Raw genomic sequence first — 17,500 nt, forward strand, 5'->3', positions numbered from 1 at the left:
ATCCAGCACATGCAATGCAGTTTCCGCACCATCTCTTGTGTGAAGAATAGTGGTAGCTGCATCAAGTTATGGGTATGTTTGTCACCGGCAAGGACTGGGGAGTTTGTCAGGATCAAGAGAAAATTATGAAATTTGCTGAGTTGGTAGTGACATCCTAATCTACACAGTGTGTAATTGATTCCTATGCAAAAAAAAAGAGACCCTATAAAAACAAAGATTAATTCCAAAATTACATGAACTATTATCCTTGCATTAAGATGGACTCAATTCAACTTATTGAGTGATTTGTTGATGCCTTTTTTGAGTGTCATAGCAAAATGTCTGAATACTTATGTACATGAGGTATTTCTGTATATCAATTTTAATAAATTTACAGAAATTTCAGAAAACGTGTTTTCGCTTTGTCATTCTGGGGTATTGTGTGTGGATTGATGGCAAATGATTTGAATTTAATCCATTTCAACTTGAGTCTATAACACAACAAAATGTGGAAAAAGTGAAGGGGTCTGAATACCTGCCGAAGGCACACTGTATTTGTGACAGTTTTGAGATGTATGGCATTGCGGTCTAACCGTTCTACATGTCACTCTAGCCCTGCATGTACTGTGGCTCTGATATCAGTACTACTGTCTCTGTGTCATCCAAAGCAGATGTCTGTTCTATCTTACGACAAATCCTCCTTCATGTTACTGTTATCTAGCCCTGTAGGTAGTTCTGACAGTATTACTGATGTCCCCTCCAGTGGAGGCTGGTGGAGGTAGAAATCCATCCTGTTTGTCACAAAGAGGCAATTTTCCCGTCTCTCTAGTCATATTGAACAGATTGTTGCCGGGACGTAAATCTAAAGAATGGCCCAATAGGTGAAAGTAAATCTAAAGGAATGGGTCCAACAGCACTGCCAGGCAGACTCTGTAGTTTAATCTCACTTTGGCTTGTCGCCTCCTGGTTCCTCCCGCATGGAGGCTTTTTTTTTTGTAAAGAGTTTATAAATGAAAAAGAAGAACATAAAAACCCTACATTTGCTACAGTACTCGAGTTCAACATGAGATACGAGCAGACGCTTGTCTCTAATGGGATGGCTGTGTATTTACTGTGTGTATTTATTGTGCACTGATTCTCCAGATGCCAACCTTGTTCAAAACAGAACTCTGAGACAGACTAATGTGTGAACAGTGGATATTGTTTGACAAACTGGCTACAGTCAGTCATCTTTAGCCTGGGGGATCGCCTTGTATCATCTAAACGATCACAGCAGTCAGGAAGGCCAAAGTTTACTAGGCCCTCTGTACACTGTCATACAATGACATCATCAACACGTGACACTGGCTCAGAGGTCAGTAGAGCTGTACCGGGCAAGCAACCCACATCTCAATAAGTTAGTTTGACTAAGCATTTGGTCTAAGGCAAAACAAAAGGAATGAAACAAAAGCAGTCAAATTAGAGATCAATGAAAGAAAAAGAGCTGTAGATGACATTTTCATACTGAGTTTTGTATGTCCTTCTAGAAGGAAACTAGAAAAATACACCCATGTACTCTGCCCTAGAGTGGGCCAATACAGGTACCATGCTACTACTGAAACAATATATTTCACAGGACCGAGCATCCACTAGTATCTGATGAACCTCTGCCCTGTGATTGAAAAACCGACAGATTGAGATGACAGGGTAAACAGTGTGTTTCACAAGGTTGGAGATATGGAGGGTCATATCAGAGGATGCATATACCCATGACCAGAGTACAACTAGTGAAAGAGACAGGAAAGTAGTCATTTAATAAGTTCACATGGTCATTCTACCCACCAACCAAAGCATACTCTCAACCTTGAAATCTTTTCTTTGCTTGTGTGATCAAGTATCACCAAACGCCCTCAATACACCATCGCCACATCAACGAAATAGTGAAACAGTGAAATAACAACATACTTTTAATTAAATCACATTGACTAAACATACAGTATGTGTCACCGGGTGGTCTCCAATATAGTTATCCTTCACCACAACCCTGGCTTGTGAAATATGCCTTGTAAACTCTCTTATCAGCAACACCGCAGTCATTCAGCCTCAGTCACATTCAATAGCCGCTGCCCACCAGCATGATTGGACAGGTGAAAGCATGGCTTCCACTGATCATGTCATGTCAGATCAGCCCTTTAAAGGGGAGCATTTTCAAAAAAGGACCCCCCAGTCCTGAATAAGTGTCATCATAGTTGCATCAGTGCACAGTCATCTGCAATAACTGGCGTGGCCCTGTTCAGAGTCCAGGTTTATATGGCTGGTAATGGTGTAGTAGTCTGGGACAGTTGTGAATTGTCTCTTGGTGATTCACTGACTTGGCTGAGCCCTCACGTTACCCTCACGTTGACAAACAGCCTTTATCTGGGTCCAATAGTCCATAGAGGGAGTGTCTGTCTACTGATGACATGTACTGTAGCAGGGTTAATCTTTGGTCCAGGACCAATATGGGGTCTTTGGGGTATATTGGTCCTAGTCTACGGTGCAGTCACATGGTACTGTTTTCCATGGATGGAGACATGTGGATAAACTTAATACCGGCGAAGCCTCTCCAACCCATAGAGAGATGGCATTAGATCATAGTTACAGTCATGAGAGTCACAGGATGATGCAGCAGTACTCTTGGCTTCAATGAGAAGCTTATCTCAAATGGTGGGCCAATTCAGTACCCACTGGTGGTCTTGGGTCTTGGCGTAGAAACATTGATTTGTGTATACTGTACTTGGTGGGTCACGTGGAAAAAAATCCAGAAAATAAAAAAATGTGTCACAACACAAAAACGTTTGAGAGTACAGTTTCACAGTTTGGTGTACAGTTCGCCTACGTCGTCCACGGTCAGAGTTTACGGTCCTGTAGCCTTTACTTCTTCTTCTTCTCTTGGTTGGCCTGTCCCTTGGGAACGGTCTTCATGAAGAAGGTGGGGTTAGCGTAGCATCGCAGCGCTAGCAGAACAGGCGCGGCGGCGTAGAGGAGGTTGAGGGTGATGACCGGCCTCCAGTTGTCCGCTGGGATGCGGTACGTGAAGGGCGTACGGGAGTGGAGAGATCCCCCGATGTGGCACCACTGAGTCTAGGGAGCAAAACCAAAGACAAGAATATTCATCTTTAATATCACTATGGCACTTAAAAAGGTACCCCCCCCCCCCTAAAAACAGCAGTGTTACTGTACCTGGGCAATGGCCCCCGCGAAAAAGATGGTCCAGTCCAGCATCCAGGTACAGCCAGGAGTCCTCAGCCCATAGATGAACACAGCCAGCAGAGGCAACGCATAGAACAGTTGCACCAGCATCTGTAATGACAAGACCAGTGTCATTCAGAATCAATGCTGTACTTTAGTGTATGCTAGTCTAGGGCTGGGCTATTTATAATGTTGATTATACTATCTAGCAGTATGGGCCATGGCCTGGTCTATTCATTCTAGGTCTGTGTGCTAACCCTAACCCTAACCCCTGGTGCTGTTAAGACTCACCATGAGCCTAGAGAAGCCTACTGGGTCTTTGAGGTAGGGCTCGTACTGGTAGATGTAGGTGAAACAGGCATCCAGAGGACAGTCCAGGACCACCTGAGGGAGAGAGGGGGAGGTTGGAGGAAATATGGATGTGAATGTGGATGTTTTTTTGTATTGCTGTACTGTACATATGATATGACTACATCAACCCTGAAAGGATTGTATTGAATTGAATGAAAAGAATAACACTGAAGTGCAATTGAATTGAACATGACTCACAAAGCCCCTGAAGACAGAGAAGGCCATGGCACCCAGCAGCAGCACACACAGGAGAAGGTCAAGGGGACGAGAGAACATACCTTTCTTCTGCTCCGCTGCAACCTGGGGAACATGTAGACATACAGCCTTCATCAGTACAACTGCAGTGAGCACGATTGGAGGAACCTATGAGTGATATTGACGATGTGAAAATGTCGTGTGTGGTGAGGGATTGTGCTTCGATATTAAATATTTTTCTAAGGTTAGCTTCACGGCGGTGCGGACGGAGCCCTCACCTTGTCTGCGGTGATGACGGGCAGTTCTCTGGGCCTACTGAAGAGCAGAGAGGCGCCCCAGATGGGCAGCAACAGGAAGGGCGTGTTCCTCCAGAAGGCGGGGCGAATGTTAGAGCCATATTTACCGATGACCACTCCTGGGATGAAGACAATCTGGTGGGCGATGGAGGAGCCCGCCCACAACAGCCCAAAGCTCCGATAGGACTTCCTGTACAGACAGGAAATAGATAAGAGAACCCTCATTGACGGTCTCTCTGGAAATCTCTTTGACAGTGGTAGGCTTTAGGCAAGTGATATAAATAAAACAAACTGTGTGGTAGTCTAGGGACTCAAGGGATACTAAGATAGATAGATAGGTACTTTATTGATCCCTGAGGGAAAATTGACAAAGAGCAGAAGTTACCCGTTGAACATGCGATGGATCATGACGAGGAAGAGGAGGAAGTGGACAATACCCTCCCAGTAACCCATCATCACCGCGTAGGCCGTGCTCAAGTGGGGCTCCCCCTGAAACACACACACACACACACACCCACGGTATCACACATGCTCTTTAACCAGTAGCACTTTTACTGACCAGTAAAATAAATGAATAGGAGAGGACTAGTTGAGTTGAGAACGAGTTAAACTAACCTTCTTCAGGTAGAAGGCCATGAAGCCAGAGATGAAGCCATCTTGCTCCAGAGAATTGGTGAGGCCCACCATGCTGGTGAAGGAGAACTCTGCAAACACTGGAGAGATACAAACATGTATTCATCTACCATCTTTCATTTCCCTGTCAAGAGTATTGAGACTTTTTGATAATGGACTAAAATAAACATTCACTTGACTATGACCTATCGTGTGTGTGTGTGTGTGTGTGTGTGTGTGTGTGCGTGCGTGCGTGCGTGTGTACATACCATAAAATAAGGGGTCAACATTCTTCTTGTGTCGTACAGAGAGATAAACCAGAAGAAGCACAGACCCCAGTACCACCACTCCCATTCCTAGTATAGGCAGAGGCCTGAGGAAGACACACGTCTACAGTCAGTTCAGATCAGAATGAGTGATGAAGCAGCCTTCATTTCATGTCAACATGAAGGATTACCTGTATCCCAACAACCTCATACTGTATAGCGTCTAAATGTGTTCCTGTCTTTCATAACCACTTACTAAGAGGCTGAAGGGATATAATATGTTATGGTAAACCCACAGTGGCTGGACACTATAGGCGCTTTACTATTTCAGTGCATTAGGCAGTAGGAGAGTTTACAATGAGATTAACAATAATGCACACACAGAAAAACAAAACTAATATAAAACTATGAAAAAAATGACATAAACCAAACTCACTCTTGAATCGCTGGGACCTTGTTCATTGCGTAAAGGACTCCAGGAGCCAATAGAGAAATGAGGAAAACGCATATTTCCACCGGCACATTCATCTTTCCTAACTTGATTTGAAAAATCCTAAGTGGTTCCGTATTCACCAACACCTCATTCAAAACAGAAAAAAACACTAAAAAGCACACCAATGAAACGCCAGGTAAGAAAAACTAGGCACAGGTTTCTAAGCTTCCCGTTGTGAGGGGCATAATGCGCGGTCCGATCCTCTTATTGCCCTGGTGCTGGTGATGTGATCTGTACAGACTAGTCACTCTCTCACAACTGTGTTTAGTTATCTATATCAGGTTGGGCAACGTCTAATCAACGTCTAGTCTGACCCCGGGCGTCAGTTCGCTGCTTTCGGTATGTTTCAAAGTTCACAAACTTGAAGAACACGTGGGATCCTACAGCAACTCACTCTAATTGTATGCCAAATAATGACATTGTCATTTAATTGTAATCACAGTTGCATGCACCTATTTGGTAAATGCGCAATGCGTAAAAAGAATACAAAGTTACCAATGGTTGAACGAATGTATGCAGCCATTCAATGCAGCGCACCTGAAGAGTAAGAACGTATTGCCACCTTGTGGTGTAGCCACGAACTGACCAGTGAAATTAAAATGAGTTACCTCATCACTGGCTTCCACCCTCATACTGACTCATAATGACTTTACCAAAATCCATGAGACACTTGATTGTGAATGACCTCTAGTCTCAGTCACAGCCCCCCTGTATTTGAGACCCATCTGTCCCGGTGTAGTTTATGATTAAGACTTTCTCTGGTGTCTTGTCTCCGGCCTTAAATTAGATTGAGGATTATTATCTGAGAGGACACACAAACTAGGACAAAGAGACACATGGACAGGGTTAGATACACAAGTATGTTGTACACAAGTAGGAAGTATTGTGTAAGGCATCCTCTACGTTAACCAATATACTCATCACTTGAGGCTTATATTGACACTCTTCAGCAGTAGTTACATCCTAAAAGAGATATTCCAAAGTGTCAGATGATATAAGAATATTTCAGATGATATTGGTATATTAGGAGGATGCCTATTATGTCCATTCCATGGGCCTAACTATAGGCTGCCCTGTGGATTATGAACAAGTTGACAACATATGGTATGTGAAGCAATGACATCCTCTTATAGAGATGGGGAGGAGGATTATAATACTGCAGCCACAGGGACTTATGACCAGAGGGAGAGAGAGGGAGGCGGGGGGGGAGAAGGGAAGGGCCAAAGAGACGACTGGAGCAGAGGAAGAGAGAGAGAGAGAGAGAGAGAGAGAGAGAAGGGAAGGGCCGAAGAGAGGGTGGGAGGAGAGAGACAGAGAGAGCAAGAGAAGGGCGGGTCAGGTGGGGTGGGATTCCGAGAGACGGACACACTTGCCCACACATCATCCACACGCACACACTCCTATATCGAAGAGCAGAGCGTTCAGCCATTTTTTCACCATGCTGCACCCCCTCATGATCTTTATCGTTTGCTTCAACACGTCCATAACCGTCTTATTCTGGACCTTCATGCTGGGAGATGCTTACGTCAAGCTGTTCGCGGAAGAAAAGGTCAACGCTGAGACGGCCTCTCCAGCCTAAGGCACTCACTGCCATCATGTTAATACCTACCTATGTGGGACTTTACCATGAGAACCAGTGAGCTAGGACTAGGCAGCTTGTAGCGCTTTTTGAGGGTTAGCTTTTTTGTTGTGCTTGTTTGCGTTTTAATTTTCTGGGCGCCGGTTTTAGAGTTTTGGAATCCTGTTTTTGCTACCTGCTTCTGCTCCAACTTTTTCTCCACTGGAATCTGGGAACAGATGAGCCTTGATTCTTTTTACAGGTACTGATGTACTTCTGTGTAATGTTACCTCTTTGTGTGTTATTCATGTAATGTTTCACCCAATTCTCAAATATTGAATTGTGTGCAGGCATGTTGGTCTGTTTCCCTAAAAATTCACACGCAGGGAAATTAAATCTTTATTCTAACAAGATTATTTCTTAATCATTAAAAATTAAGAACGCAGGCTTAAGAACGCGGATTATCGTGATCATTTATGTAATTTTCACTCTAATCTTCACCAACACTCTAGTCTGTTATGTGTGTGTCTGTGTGTTATTGGCCTAGTTTCGTGTGCCAACCAAATCTCGTAAAGGATTACAAGAGAACACCTAGTATACCAGAGGATCAAAACAGAGTAGACTGACACATACCCTCTCTCACTGCAAGTCTCAGCTGAAGGAAAGATCCGGATCTCCAATCCCTTTTTGATTCCATTGCTCTTTCATCCTTATTTCTACCATTTTCTCACACTTTCTTCCCAACTCGTATCCCTCTCCCTGCCTTCTAGCTCACCTCTTTCTCTCAAACACTTAGACTTTCCCTCTCTTCTAAACCTCTCCTCTTTACCAAACTCCTTTTCCTTCTGTACAAGATTTTATCCCTATCGTGTCCTTTCTTTCCACTGTTATCCTTCATCCTTCCCTTCCGAAGCCCCATCACCTTACCCCTTCTACCACCTCCTCATCCCTCTTTTCTGGGTAAACCCCACCTCCATCCCACCATCACAATCACCACCATGGGCCTTCATCCTGTCATGATCTTCATTGTAACCTTCAACATCTTCATCACCATCGTGGAGTGGACTTGGATGGCGTTTCAATTTGTCAAGGTGCACGACGCATCCGTAGAGGAAGGTGGCCCAGCCTAAAAGACGAACCGGCTTACTCCTACACTGCATTGCTTCAAAACTCTTCAAAAGCTCTGATTACGAAATGTAGCGTTCTTGGTTGAAAGGTACCAATGCGGTTCCTCTTGATGCAGTAGAGAAGTCAGCCTGGACTGTCGTGGTGGCCATAACTGACCACTTGTGTGTTTGTGGATTGCTTCCAGGATTGCAGACTTGCTTCGCTTACAAAGGAAATTCTACAGTACACTCTTTGAACCCCATTATATCCAAGGAGAACCTACATATTGAGTCTGCAAGGTAAGAAACTGTGTGGATTTGTGCCCTAACCCTAATTCCAACCCTACTCATGTCAATGTCTTTTGTATCCTCCATGCATGGACTCGAGTGAACCATACACACTTTTAGAGTTTTACATTATATATTAGACTAAATTGACTAATTGTAAAAAAAAAAATCGTATCAGAGCTTGAGTGAATTTCATTCATCCCATACATACAGTATTTTTCAAGTCGCGAAAACACCACAAATGCACAACATCGGAGGTGTCTAAACTGATGCCCATTTAATCCTGGTAAACAATCCAAATGAGGTGCTGTATCTAGTATATAGGGTTTGATCGAAAGAAGCATAAGCCTCTTTGGCGTATTACTGTCCATCTCTCCTCTCTCACATGTCTAATCCCCACAGATGGACAGCTGATATCTCTGTACATAACAGACTCCCTCTCAATCCTATTACCCCTCTCCATGCCTGTCCTATATTTGTGTTCCCTCTCTCTCCCCGACGACTTTAAGAACCAACGAATTTACTCTGCAGGAAATTACATCAAGAATCCTCTCTGGGACACCTGGAGGACTTACAGAGAGTATTTGGGTCTCTGCAAGATTTTGGGTCTTAAGCCCGAGAGTGATTGGCATACAGTAATACCTGATGTAATGTGTTTCTTGTGAACTACATTCTCCATCTTGAACTGTTCTCACTCACTCCTCTTCCCTACCAGTGGACCTCCATCCTCTGTCTCTCCTCATAGAAAATGAAGAGAAGGAAAATGTCAATAACCACATTTCTATCTCTTGTCTCTCTCCTATGCATCCCTTTACCCCCTCGCCATCCTCAAAGAACACAGGGACTGTGTACACAGACTGACTGCACAGCTCGGCAGTCAGTACCAAACCTCAACAAAGTTTACACACTCATCGAGGCTGTACAGACTGATCTACAGCTGCCCTGTAGAAAACGTCTGCGGTCTACTCTTCGCAAACCGTTACCCCGCCAACCAAACCATGGACCACCCAGTGACTCCCTTGGGTAGAAACCTGACATGGAACCTGACGCGACTGTTCTTTGCGCCCAGACAGCTCCTTCAGGCTTCAGTCAGGCACGGGCGGGGGGAGGACGCCTATTTCGTGGACTATAACCCCCCTGCTCGCGACGCCATCACCCTGCCGCGTTATATAGTGTGTGTACTAGTGGCAATAGTGTTGGTGTTGACGGCCACGTACGCCATAGTAGGACACCTGATTAATGATCTGGCGCATGACTTAGCAGGTAACTCTTCAGCTTCGGCTTGTTCAGGGGGTGAAACACTCTCACGTATTGCTTATATGGACATCAGGGGAGGCTAGTGGAGGCAGAAATCGGAGGACGGGCTCATTGTCCTGCATGGGATAGAATGAGGAATGGAATCAAACACACACGTTTGATACCGTTCCTCGTTCCATTCCATGCAGTACAATGAGCTCGTCCTCCGATTTCGGCCTCCACCAGCCTCCCCTGATGGACGTGTACAGGAGGGAAGCAATGGACAATGTTCTGCGCTATCTGCAACGCTTTGAATGTTTCACCCCGACTGAACACAACCCTGGTGTCCCCTAGACCCACAACTCTGGACTGTGGGTCCGTGTCTCCTTGTGACGTCCATCCTTGTGGAGTATTCATGGTCCTGTGTGTTTGAGTTCATGGAGTGACGTCTCCTCGGTCACTCTTCCGTCCATCCCCTTTGTGGTCCAAATGTGTTGAAGTGTGACTGTTGACGTGACTACTGTCATGGCAAGCCTTTGGGTGTCCCCTGAGAAATGTCTGACCCTTCCGCCATTTTGTTGCCTGTGGTGCGTGCAGAGCTGTATCATTCATGAGACCCTCTCCATCCCTCAATGTTGTCATCAAGCTCAGGAGGGCTGAGCAGAAAGACACGCTGTTATTACCTGTAGACGCCATTTCATAAACCGCAACAACAATGCAACGTCTCAATGTCGTTTCTTATATTCTCACTCTCCCACACTCTCTCTCTCTCTCTCTCTCTCTCTCTCTCTCTCTCTCTCTCTCTCTCTCTCTCTCTCTCTCTCTCTCTCCCTCTCCCTCTCTCTCTCTCTCTCTCTCTCTCTCTCTCTCTCTTTCTTAGATTGGCTCTTTGGCCCCAAACCCGCTGAAGAGGACACTGAGGCGGGAGGAGTGGTGCGAGAGGAGGACGAGGAGGAAAGGCCAGAGACCATTTATGATCAAATTATGAAGAGAGAGGAAGAAAGGATGCAGAAGGAGGAGGATAGGCCCGGGCTGCTGCCAGGGTACTACCACTGGAGTCGGAACCACAACCCCGCCGCCCCGCCGCTGATCTCCGTCTCAACGTCTCAGAGCGAGAAGAGGATGTCACTGTGACCTTTGCTTGCCCTTTGACCCCCTTATGTCACTTCTCTCTAACTTTCATAACCTCATTTGATCTGTGTCAGTGTCTAGGCTATTCCATATTCAATAAGGAACAAGCATTGCATTACATTTCAGGTGAAGCTTGAAATTGGCCTAGTCTAGACACTGATTTAGTCACTTTTACATTTCCCCACCATTGTGCAAAATGAGACCTCCTCTGTCTGTCGCAATAGAAGATGCTTGAGTAGGCTACAGTATGTATGGCATAATGTTAATGTTTTTTATTTATTTATTTAAGCTTCCCATTGTCACTTACACACACCACATGTAGTTTCTGTGTGGTTTCACTTTTAAAAAATTTGTAACGACACGTTTTTTCAATAGTTCTTATACTCTCAGTGACAAGAGAAAATGGTCAATACGGGTTCCTACTGTAAATGTTCATTGTGACATGCAGTAATACATCTTAGTCGGTTCTAAACGTAAAACACCATCAACACATATATACGCACGCACACGCGCACGCACACACACACACACACACACACACACACACACACACACACACACACACACACACACACACCAAGCTTTTGTTGTGTGGTAGCAACAGAATGTGTTTTCCCATTACGTGACTTGTTTGCTGTAATGTGTTTTTCAAGTAAGCATACATTTGAGCTCCTGTTATGTGGTTTGGTTTCAGCCTTTCTTCAGTAAAGATCTGAACCATCTCAATGTGTAGTGTCTGATTCATCTCCTTATCCTTATCCCTCTTACATTACTAATGCCGTAGACGCAGAGGTAGAGGTTGGGTCAGGGGCAATGGTCTTTCATAAATGTCTGGGATGGTAGTTGTTTTCATAAGACATGACATTAGTAGGTTAAATGAGGATAGGTAGTTATGAGTGTCGTTATGTACTTCAAAGTAAAGTGCAGTTGTAGGCATATCTGAAATAGATCTATGCAGAGATTACTGTAGACATGGATAGACAGACTGACTGCTACTTTGAGCAGATGAACAGATAGATAGACTGACAGACGGACAGACAGATAGATAGACAGACAGACAGACAGACAGACAGACAGACAGATAGACAGAGACAGATAGACGGATGGACGGACGGACGGACGGACAGACAGACGGATAGACAGAGACAGACTTATATATAGATATATACATTATACATTTCTGAAATAAAAAGGTAGGACTCCTCTGTATGAGGAAGAAGAGATAATAAATGAGTGTATATAGGACTGGCAGGGAACAGTGATACAACAGCGTCCTTCTACTCCATGTCCTGTAAGTAAGTGACGAAGTGTCTCCAACCGCAGGTCTCTCTTACCCCAGATGATAAACCCAGATCAGAGTAGCAACCTGACCTTGAGTAGCTTGTGCAGGTAATAAGCTGTTCTCACCTGTCTGTCTGTCTGTCTGTCTGTCTGTCTGTCTGTCTGTCCGTCCGTCTGTCTGTCTGTCTATCTGCCTACCTTTTTTTTTCACACAACTCGACAGACAGCCAAAGAGGACAGGCACTGGAATTAGACAGACATGTATAGAACACAATCCAGGAAACTACTGCAACTAGAGCTTTGTCAAATGGCGCTGATGCATCAGAGTATGGGTGAAGGCAGTGTTCACGATGTCCAGGGGTATTTACCCGATGAGCTGAAGCAGGGATCTACCTCACGGTCTCCTCTCTGCCTCCTCTTGTCCTGAACAGACAGAGGACAGAAGCACAGACACCTCTGCTGGTATGTACAGTATTGTATTCTCCATGTCTTTATATTGAGCAACATTGTGTTATTTCATGCTTATAGATTATCCAGAAAGTGATAAGCTATGACCTTTGTAAGTTATGTTAACGCTGTCATTTTAATGCAGACAAATAGGCCAATGATTTGAAAGTCATTTGATCTGCAGTAGCTGATCAATATCCCTGTCTGCAGACATTTTGGATGTCTGCTTTGCTTCTGACAGACAATTGAGGTGAAAAACTGACATGTACTTTGCTATCTAAACGATGTGTTTAATGTGTAGTACTGAGGCATATGCTGGTGTTGATACAGTCAGTGATATTGGACTTCCACGTCTGTGACCCAAATGTTGACTTGATTTTACGATAATTTAGGGGGAAGAGGGGGGGGGCTCCCCAAAGGCATGGAGGTGCCTGTGGAGACCCTATACCTTCCTCATAGTGAGGAAGAGGAGGAGATGTTCTTCAAGGAGTACAAGCCACCTGCCCGTGATGCCATCGTTTTGCCGCTGTACGTGTTCTACCTGGTCATCGCCACGACCGTGGTTCTGGGGGTGGTCTACGCTATCGTCGGCCACCTCATCAAGGACCTCATCCACGACTTGGCAGGTATGTCCTCATTTCACAACACCTGTCTGTCAGGGGAGGCTGGTGGAGGTAGAAATCGAAGGACGGGCTCATTGTAATGCATGGAATGGAATGAGGATTCCTCATTTCGTTTCCTGCATTACAACACGTGTTTGATACCATTCCTTCCTCATTACAGTTAGCCCGTCCTCCGATTTCTACCTCCACCAGCCTCCCCAGCTGTCCATACACTGTTGCACCTGCGTTATACTTGAGTTTCTTCATCTGTTCATCCCATCACACACCTGCAGTACTCCTACCTCCATCCAAACTGTTACTCCAACTCCTGTTCATACTGTTAGCCCTGTACACGCTGTAACACACCTGTCAACAGGCCAAGGCACCTGTATAAGCTACTATGCTATACTGTCCCCTCACACTCACTTTTCCAAGCTACAACTACACTTGCCAATATGATTCTCTCTCTCTTTCTCTATTGCTACCTTTGCCACCAACCCTCCCTTCTTTCAACCCCCCCCCCCCCACACACACACACACACCCCACCCCCCACTCTCCTTTCCACTTTTCCTCTTTCCACGACTCTCCTTTTCCTGCTTTCCTCCCTCTCCTCCCCGTCTCTCAGACTATCTGTTCGGGGAGCTGCCAAAGGAGGAGAAGGTGAACCTGTTTGAGGGGAGGGACAAGTTCATGGCGGACTGGATCCCTGAGACCACCCCTGAGCTGGAGGAGATGGCACGGGCTGAGGAGGTCAAGGTGGTCCTGGAGGACAACAGACAAGCCCCCGTCATCTGGGTCATCTCCGACGGCCGCGGGCCCCGCCCACCCCGCAACGGGCCCCGTGTGGCCTTCTGGAAGAAAGTGTAGATCTGCAGAAACTAGACAGGTGGAGGGGATCTAGTGCTGCTGACACTAGAACAGCACCAGAGAAACCACAGAGGAACATTCTGTTGCTGCACGGCACCAGAAAGGACTGATCTAGAACCAGAGACATTGTACTAGAGAGAGACATTGCTGCCCAGTAGAACCGTGGAAACTAGAGAGGATTTTTTTTTAATGATTTAGATGTCAGTCAAACTCTTATATCTCCTTGTAGGAATCATAGAAACATCATTTCAATTGATTACACTACTGTTTTCACAAACACATTCACAAACCAGCACACATTTGAGTACGGTTAGAGTAGATACCATTGATATGGCAGGTGTGCAAGGGGAAGACGCACATCATAAGGCTGATGAGGACATCTAGTGCCTCTTGAGGACATTACAGCTGATCTGAGATACACACCCACGTACACATGTGGCAACCAACAGTAGATGACTACACTACACAAACATTATGCATTCAAACATTCAAACAAACTCACGCACACAGTCACACACTTGTCCCCAGTAAGAACTGACAGTAATTGTTGCGACAAAACAATTATTATGCGTTGCCTTCTAACATCTACAATAAAAAAAGCTGTTGCATTTAAATGGGTTGTTCCAATTTAATTGTGCCCTTTTTCTTGCTATTTGCTGTTTACACTTATGTTGAGAGTAAAGTAGAGATATTCTAAACCGTTTTCTATGGATATTAAAGTGAACACTGCACGGTGTTTTTTTGTACAGAACAGCATTACACATTATCACATCTTCTGAACATGTAACAAAAGCATATAATCTTGTCATAACAAAACATCAGCTATAAACAAGAAATCACAATATTTAAATGCCACCAATTTCACTCCCCCGTGCGACTTTCTCAGTGGGATAGTTGAACAGCGGGGGGGTCCGTGTGTGACAATACCCCGCCGCATCCGAGCTGCATTTCAAGGCGCGCATCTTCTCGCGTCAGCCTCCCATAAAAACGCAGTAATGGTCGGACGTTTTCTCTTATTATCGGTATCTTTGAGATGGAATAATGGCAGGATGATATAAAACACGGGTTTCACCGCAAGGTTACCCTTAAATTGAAGGAATATATGGATTGGACCTCATCGCCAGAACAGACCTGGAGCAAGTCTGAAAGGTACAGATCTCATTGTAGAATGCGGAGCTTGAGCAATCGTAAAAATAATGATTATCTTGGCTTATGTATTGGGAGGTTATTGGAATGACATATTGGTATTTTTGGTGGTGGTTTCATTATGTTAATGTATTTAACGAGGAACATTATATATTTACTGAAATGTGCGCTATTTTCGATAGCTCTTTACCAAAATACACTGGATGTGCGAGGCCTGTCTTATTCACACACACAACCATGGTCGATGGCACAGATTTGCTGCATCTCCATCAATTCGATAAAACCGATGTGCAATTAAGGCGTGTTGGGCTTATTATGAGCAGACACATTTAGGACATTGTGTCATTGTGTATACATGCGAGGCTACTATCAGAGGCTACTGTCATTGTCACTGCATATAGTCCTATTTTCAAAACACACATTTTTGTTTATTACCTATTGAATGAAGCTATTGAATGATTAATTCATGAACATCTGAGAGGATGAGGAGTTGGATATTTATAGACCTGTAGTGGCACACATGTTTGGTGATGTACAAATGGCTCCAGTACAGGAGGGCAGAGATGGGCCCTCAAATCAGACAGCCCAATGTGTGGAAAATGTGGGGTATCTGCCACTAGTCTGGATTCCTTGGTAGGTACAGCCTTGTACAGTCCCAAGATTAGTAAGATACATCAGCGGCTATTTGGTGGAGGATTTCGCTTTTATTCCCTCAACCAATGTGATGATAGTAGCTGCAGAGAGACATTGGTGCCACATCTATCCAGCCTAGTTTTATAACTGGTGCTTTAATGACACAGTTTCCTTTTAATCAGCCAGATCCCATCGAGAGGTGTGCATGAAATAAGTCCTGATCATAAGAGACACAGTGTCATTAGTGATGTACTGTAATATGATAGACGTTGGGTAGGCCACCCTCTCCATTAGCTTGATTGACTAATATAGGCTATTCTATAAAACATGAATGGGTCAAAACGGATGTGTCCTAGATATACATAGAGTAGATTCACAGACGTGACATTCACCCGCACGGGAAGACAACTGTTTACCCACCTGCAGGGCCATCTTGTCTGCCTGGCACCAGCAGCTGTCCAAACCAACACGCTCAGGTTGTTTTGTTCCCCAACAACTGATTCAGGAACAGACCCTAATACTCAGCACTAACCCCAGGAAATAGAAGAAACATAGTTCTAAAATCCACACAATCTTTCACGACTCATGTCAGTTTCATTATTTCAATGACTCTGACTTGTGAGAATTTCTTCAGTTCTTATCTCTCAAGAAGAGGTGTTGGATATGATTAGTCCCCCCCCTTTGGTGTCAGCTAATAAGAGGAGGATATCCCTCATTTAGAAGTTAGCAGCTTTAGAAGAGACCCCAGTGGGGGGGGGGGGGGGGGGGGGGGGTTGAGGGTAGGGGGGAGGGGTTACTGTAGCTTTTGTCTTTCACTAGAGCCCTTCATGTCTATTGGGGGCTTTAAGCCTTTCTCTTTCTCTTTCTGTGTGTGGGTGTGTGGGTGTGTGTCTCTGTGTGTATGGGTGTGTTTGTGTCTTCTTTTTGAATGGTGGGGGACAAAGAGGGAAATGTGTGTGTGTGTGTGTGTGTGTGTGTGTGTGTATGTTCATATTGTAGACAGTGTATACACTGTGTATGTATACAAGTGTGTGCTTGTGTATTATTGAGTGTAGTTGACACACTCAGAGCAGCTGTGTGTTGTTAGTTTGGGGACGGGGAGGTGGATATAGCACAGAGTTGTGAAGCCCCATGATTGGATTGAACTCTGACCCCAGCCTGGCTGCTACCCTACCCCCACCCTCCCCCCTCTATACCCACCTAACCCTGGCCGGCAGTGGCACCCCCACTGTGCTCTCTGACCCCCACTCTCTCACATAGAGGTGTTGATGAGTTGATACTATAATGGTGGAACGCATTGGATGGCATTTTCATTCCTGTAGCTATTATTTTGGTCTGTTAGAGAACTGAGATTGTATGTACGTACGTATTCAGTTCACTTCACTTTTTCCACATTTTGTTATGTTACAGCCTTATTCTAAAATGGATTCAATTAATTTTTTTCCTCATCAATCTACACACAATACTCCATAATGACAAAGCGAAAACAGGTTTTTAGAAATGTTTGCTAATTTATTAAAAATAAAAAACTGAAATATCACATTTACAAGTATTCAGACCCTCATTATGGGGTATTGTGTGTAGATTGATGAGGGAAAAAATGAATTTAATCCATTTTAGAATAAGGCTGTAACATACAGCAAAATGTGGAAAAAGTGAAGGGGTCTGAATACTTTCCAAATGCACTGTGTGTGTGTGTGTGTGTGTGTGTGTGTGTGTGTGTGTGTGTGTGTGTGTGTGTGTGTGTGTGTGTGTGTGTGTGTATGTATGTATGTATGTACAGCATGTGATGCCCCAACTAT

The 17,500-nt window shown here is 44.6% G+C and overlaps 1 protein-coding gene across 1 annotated transcript; it reads right to left on the minus strand.

Annotated features, from left to right (window-relative positions):
* Positions 1 to 2,871: 2,871 nt before the first annotated feature.
* LOC310818932 (transmembrane 6 superfamily member 2-like) lies at positions 2,872 to 5,437 on the minus strand (the record flags this gene model as incomplete). The annotated part of the gene is made up of 9 exons (XM_083690042.1): positions 2,872 to 3,081; positions 3,181 to 3,300; positions 3,481 to 3,573; positions 3,739 to 3,840; positions 4,014 to 4,221; positions 4,417 to 4,520; positions 4,647 to 4,744; positions 4,913 to 5,016; positions 5,346 to 5,437. 9 exons carry the CDS (start codon positions 5,435 to 5,437, stop codon positions 2,872 to 2,874), a joined length of 1,131 nt encoding a protein of 376 aa, XP_083546168.1.
* Between the last annotated feature and the right edge of the window lie 12,063 nt (positions 5,438 to 17,500).

Source organism: Argentina silus, assembly GCF_951799395.1.
Source record: "Argentina silus genome assembly, chromosome: 18".
Classification (NCBI taxonomy): Eukaryota; Metazoa; Chordata; class Actinopteri; order Argentiniformes; family Argentinidae; genus Argentina; species Argentina silus.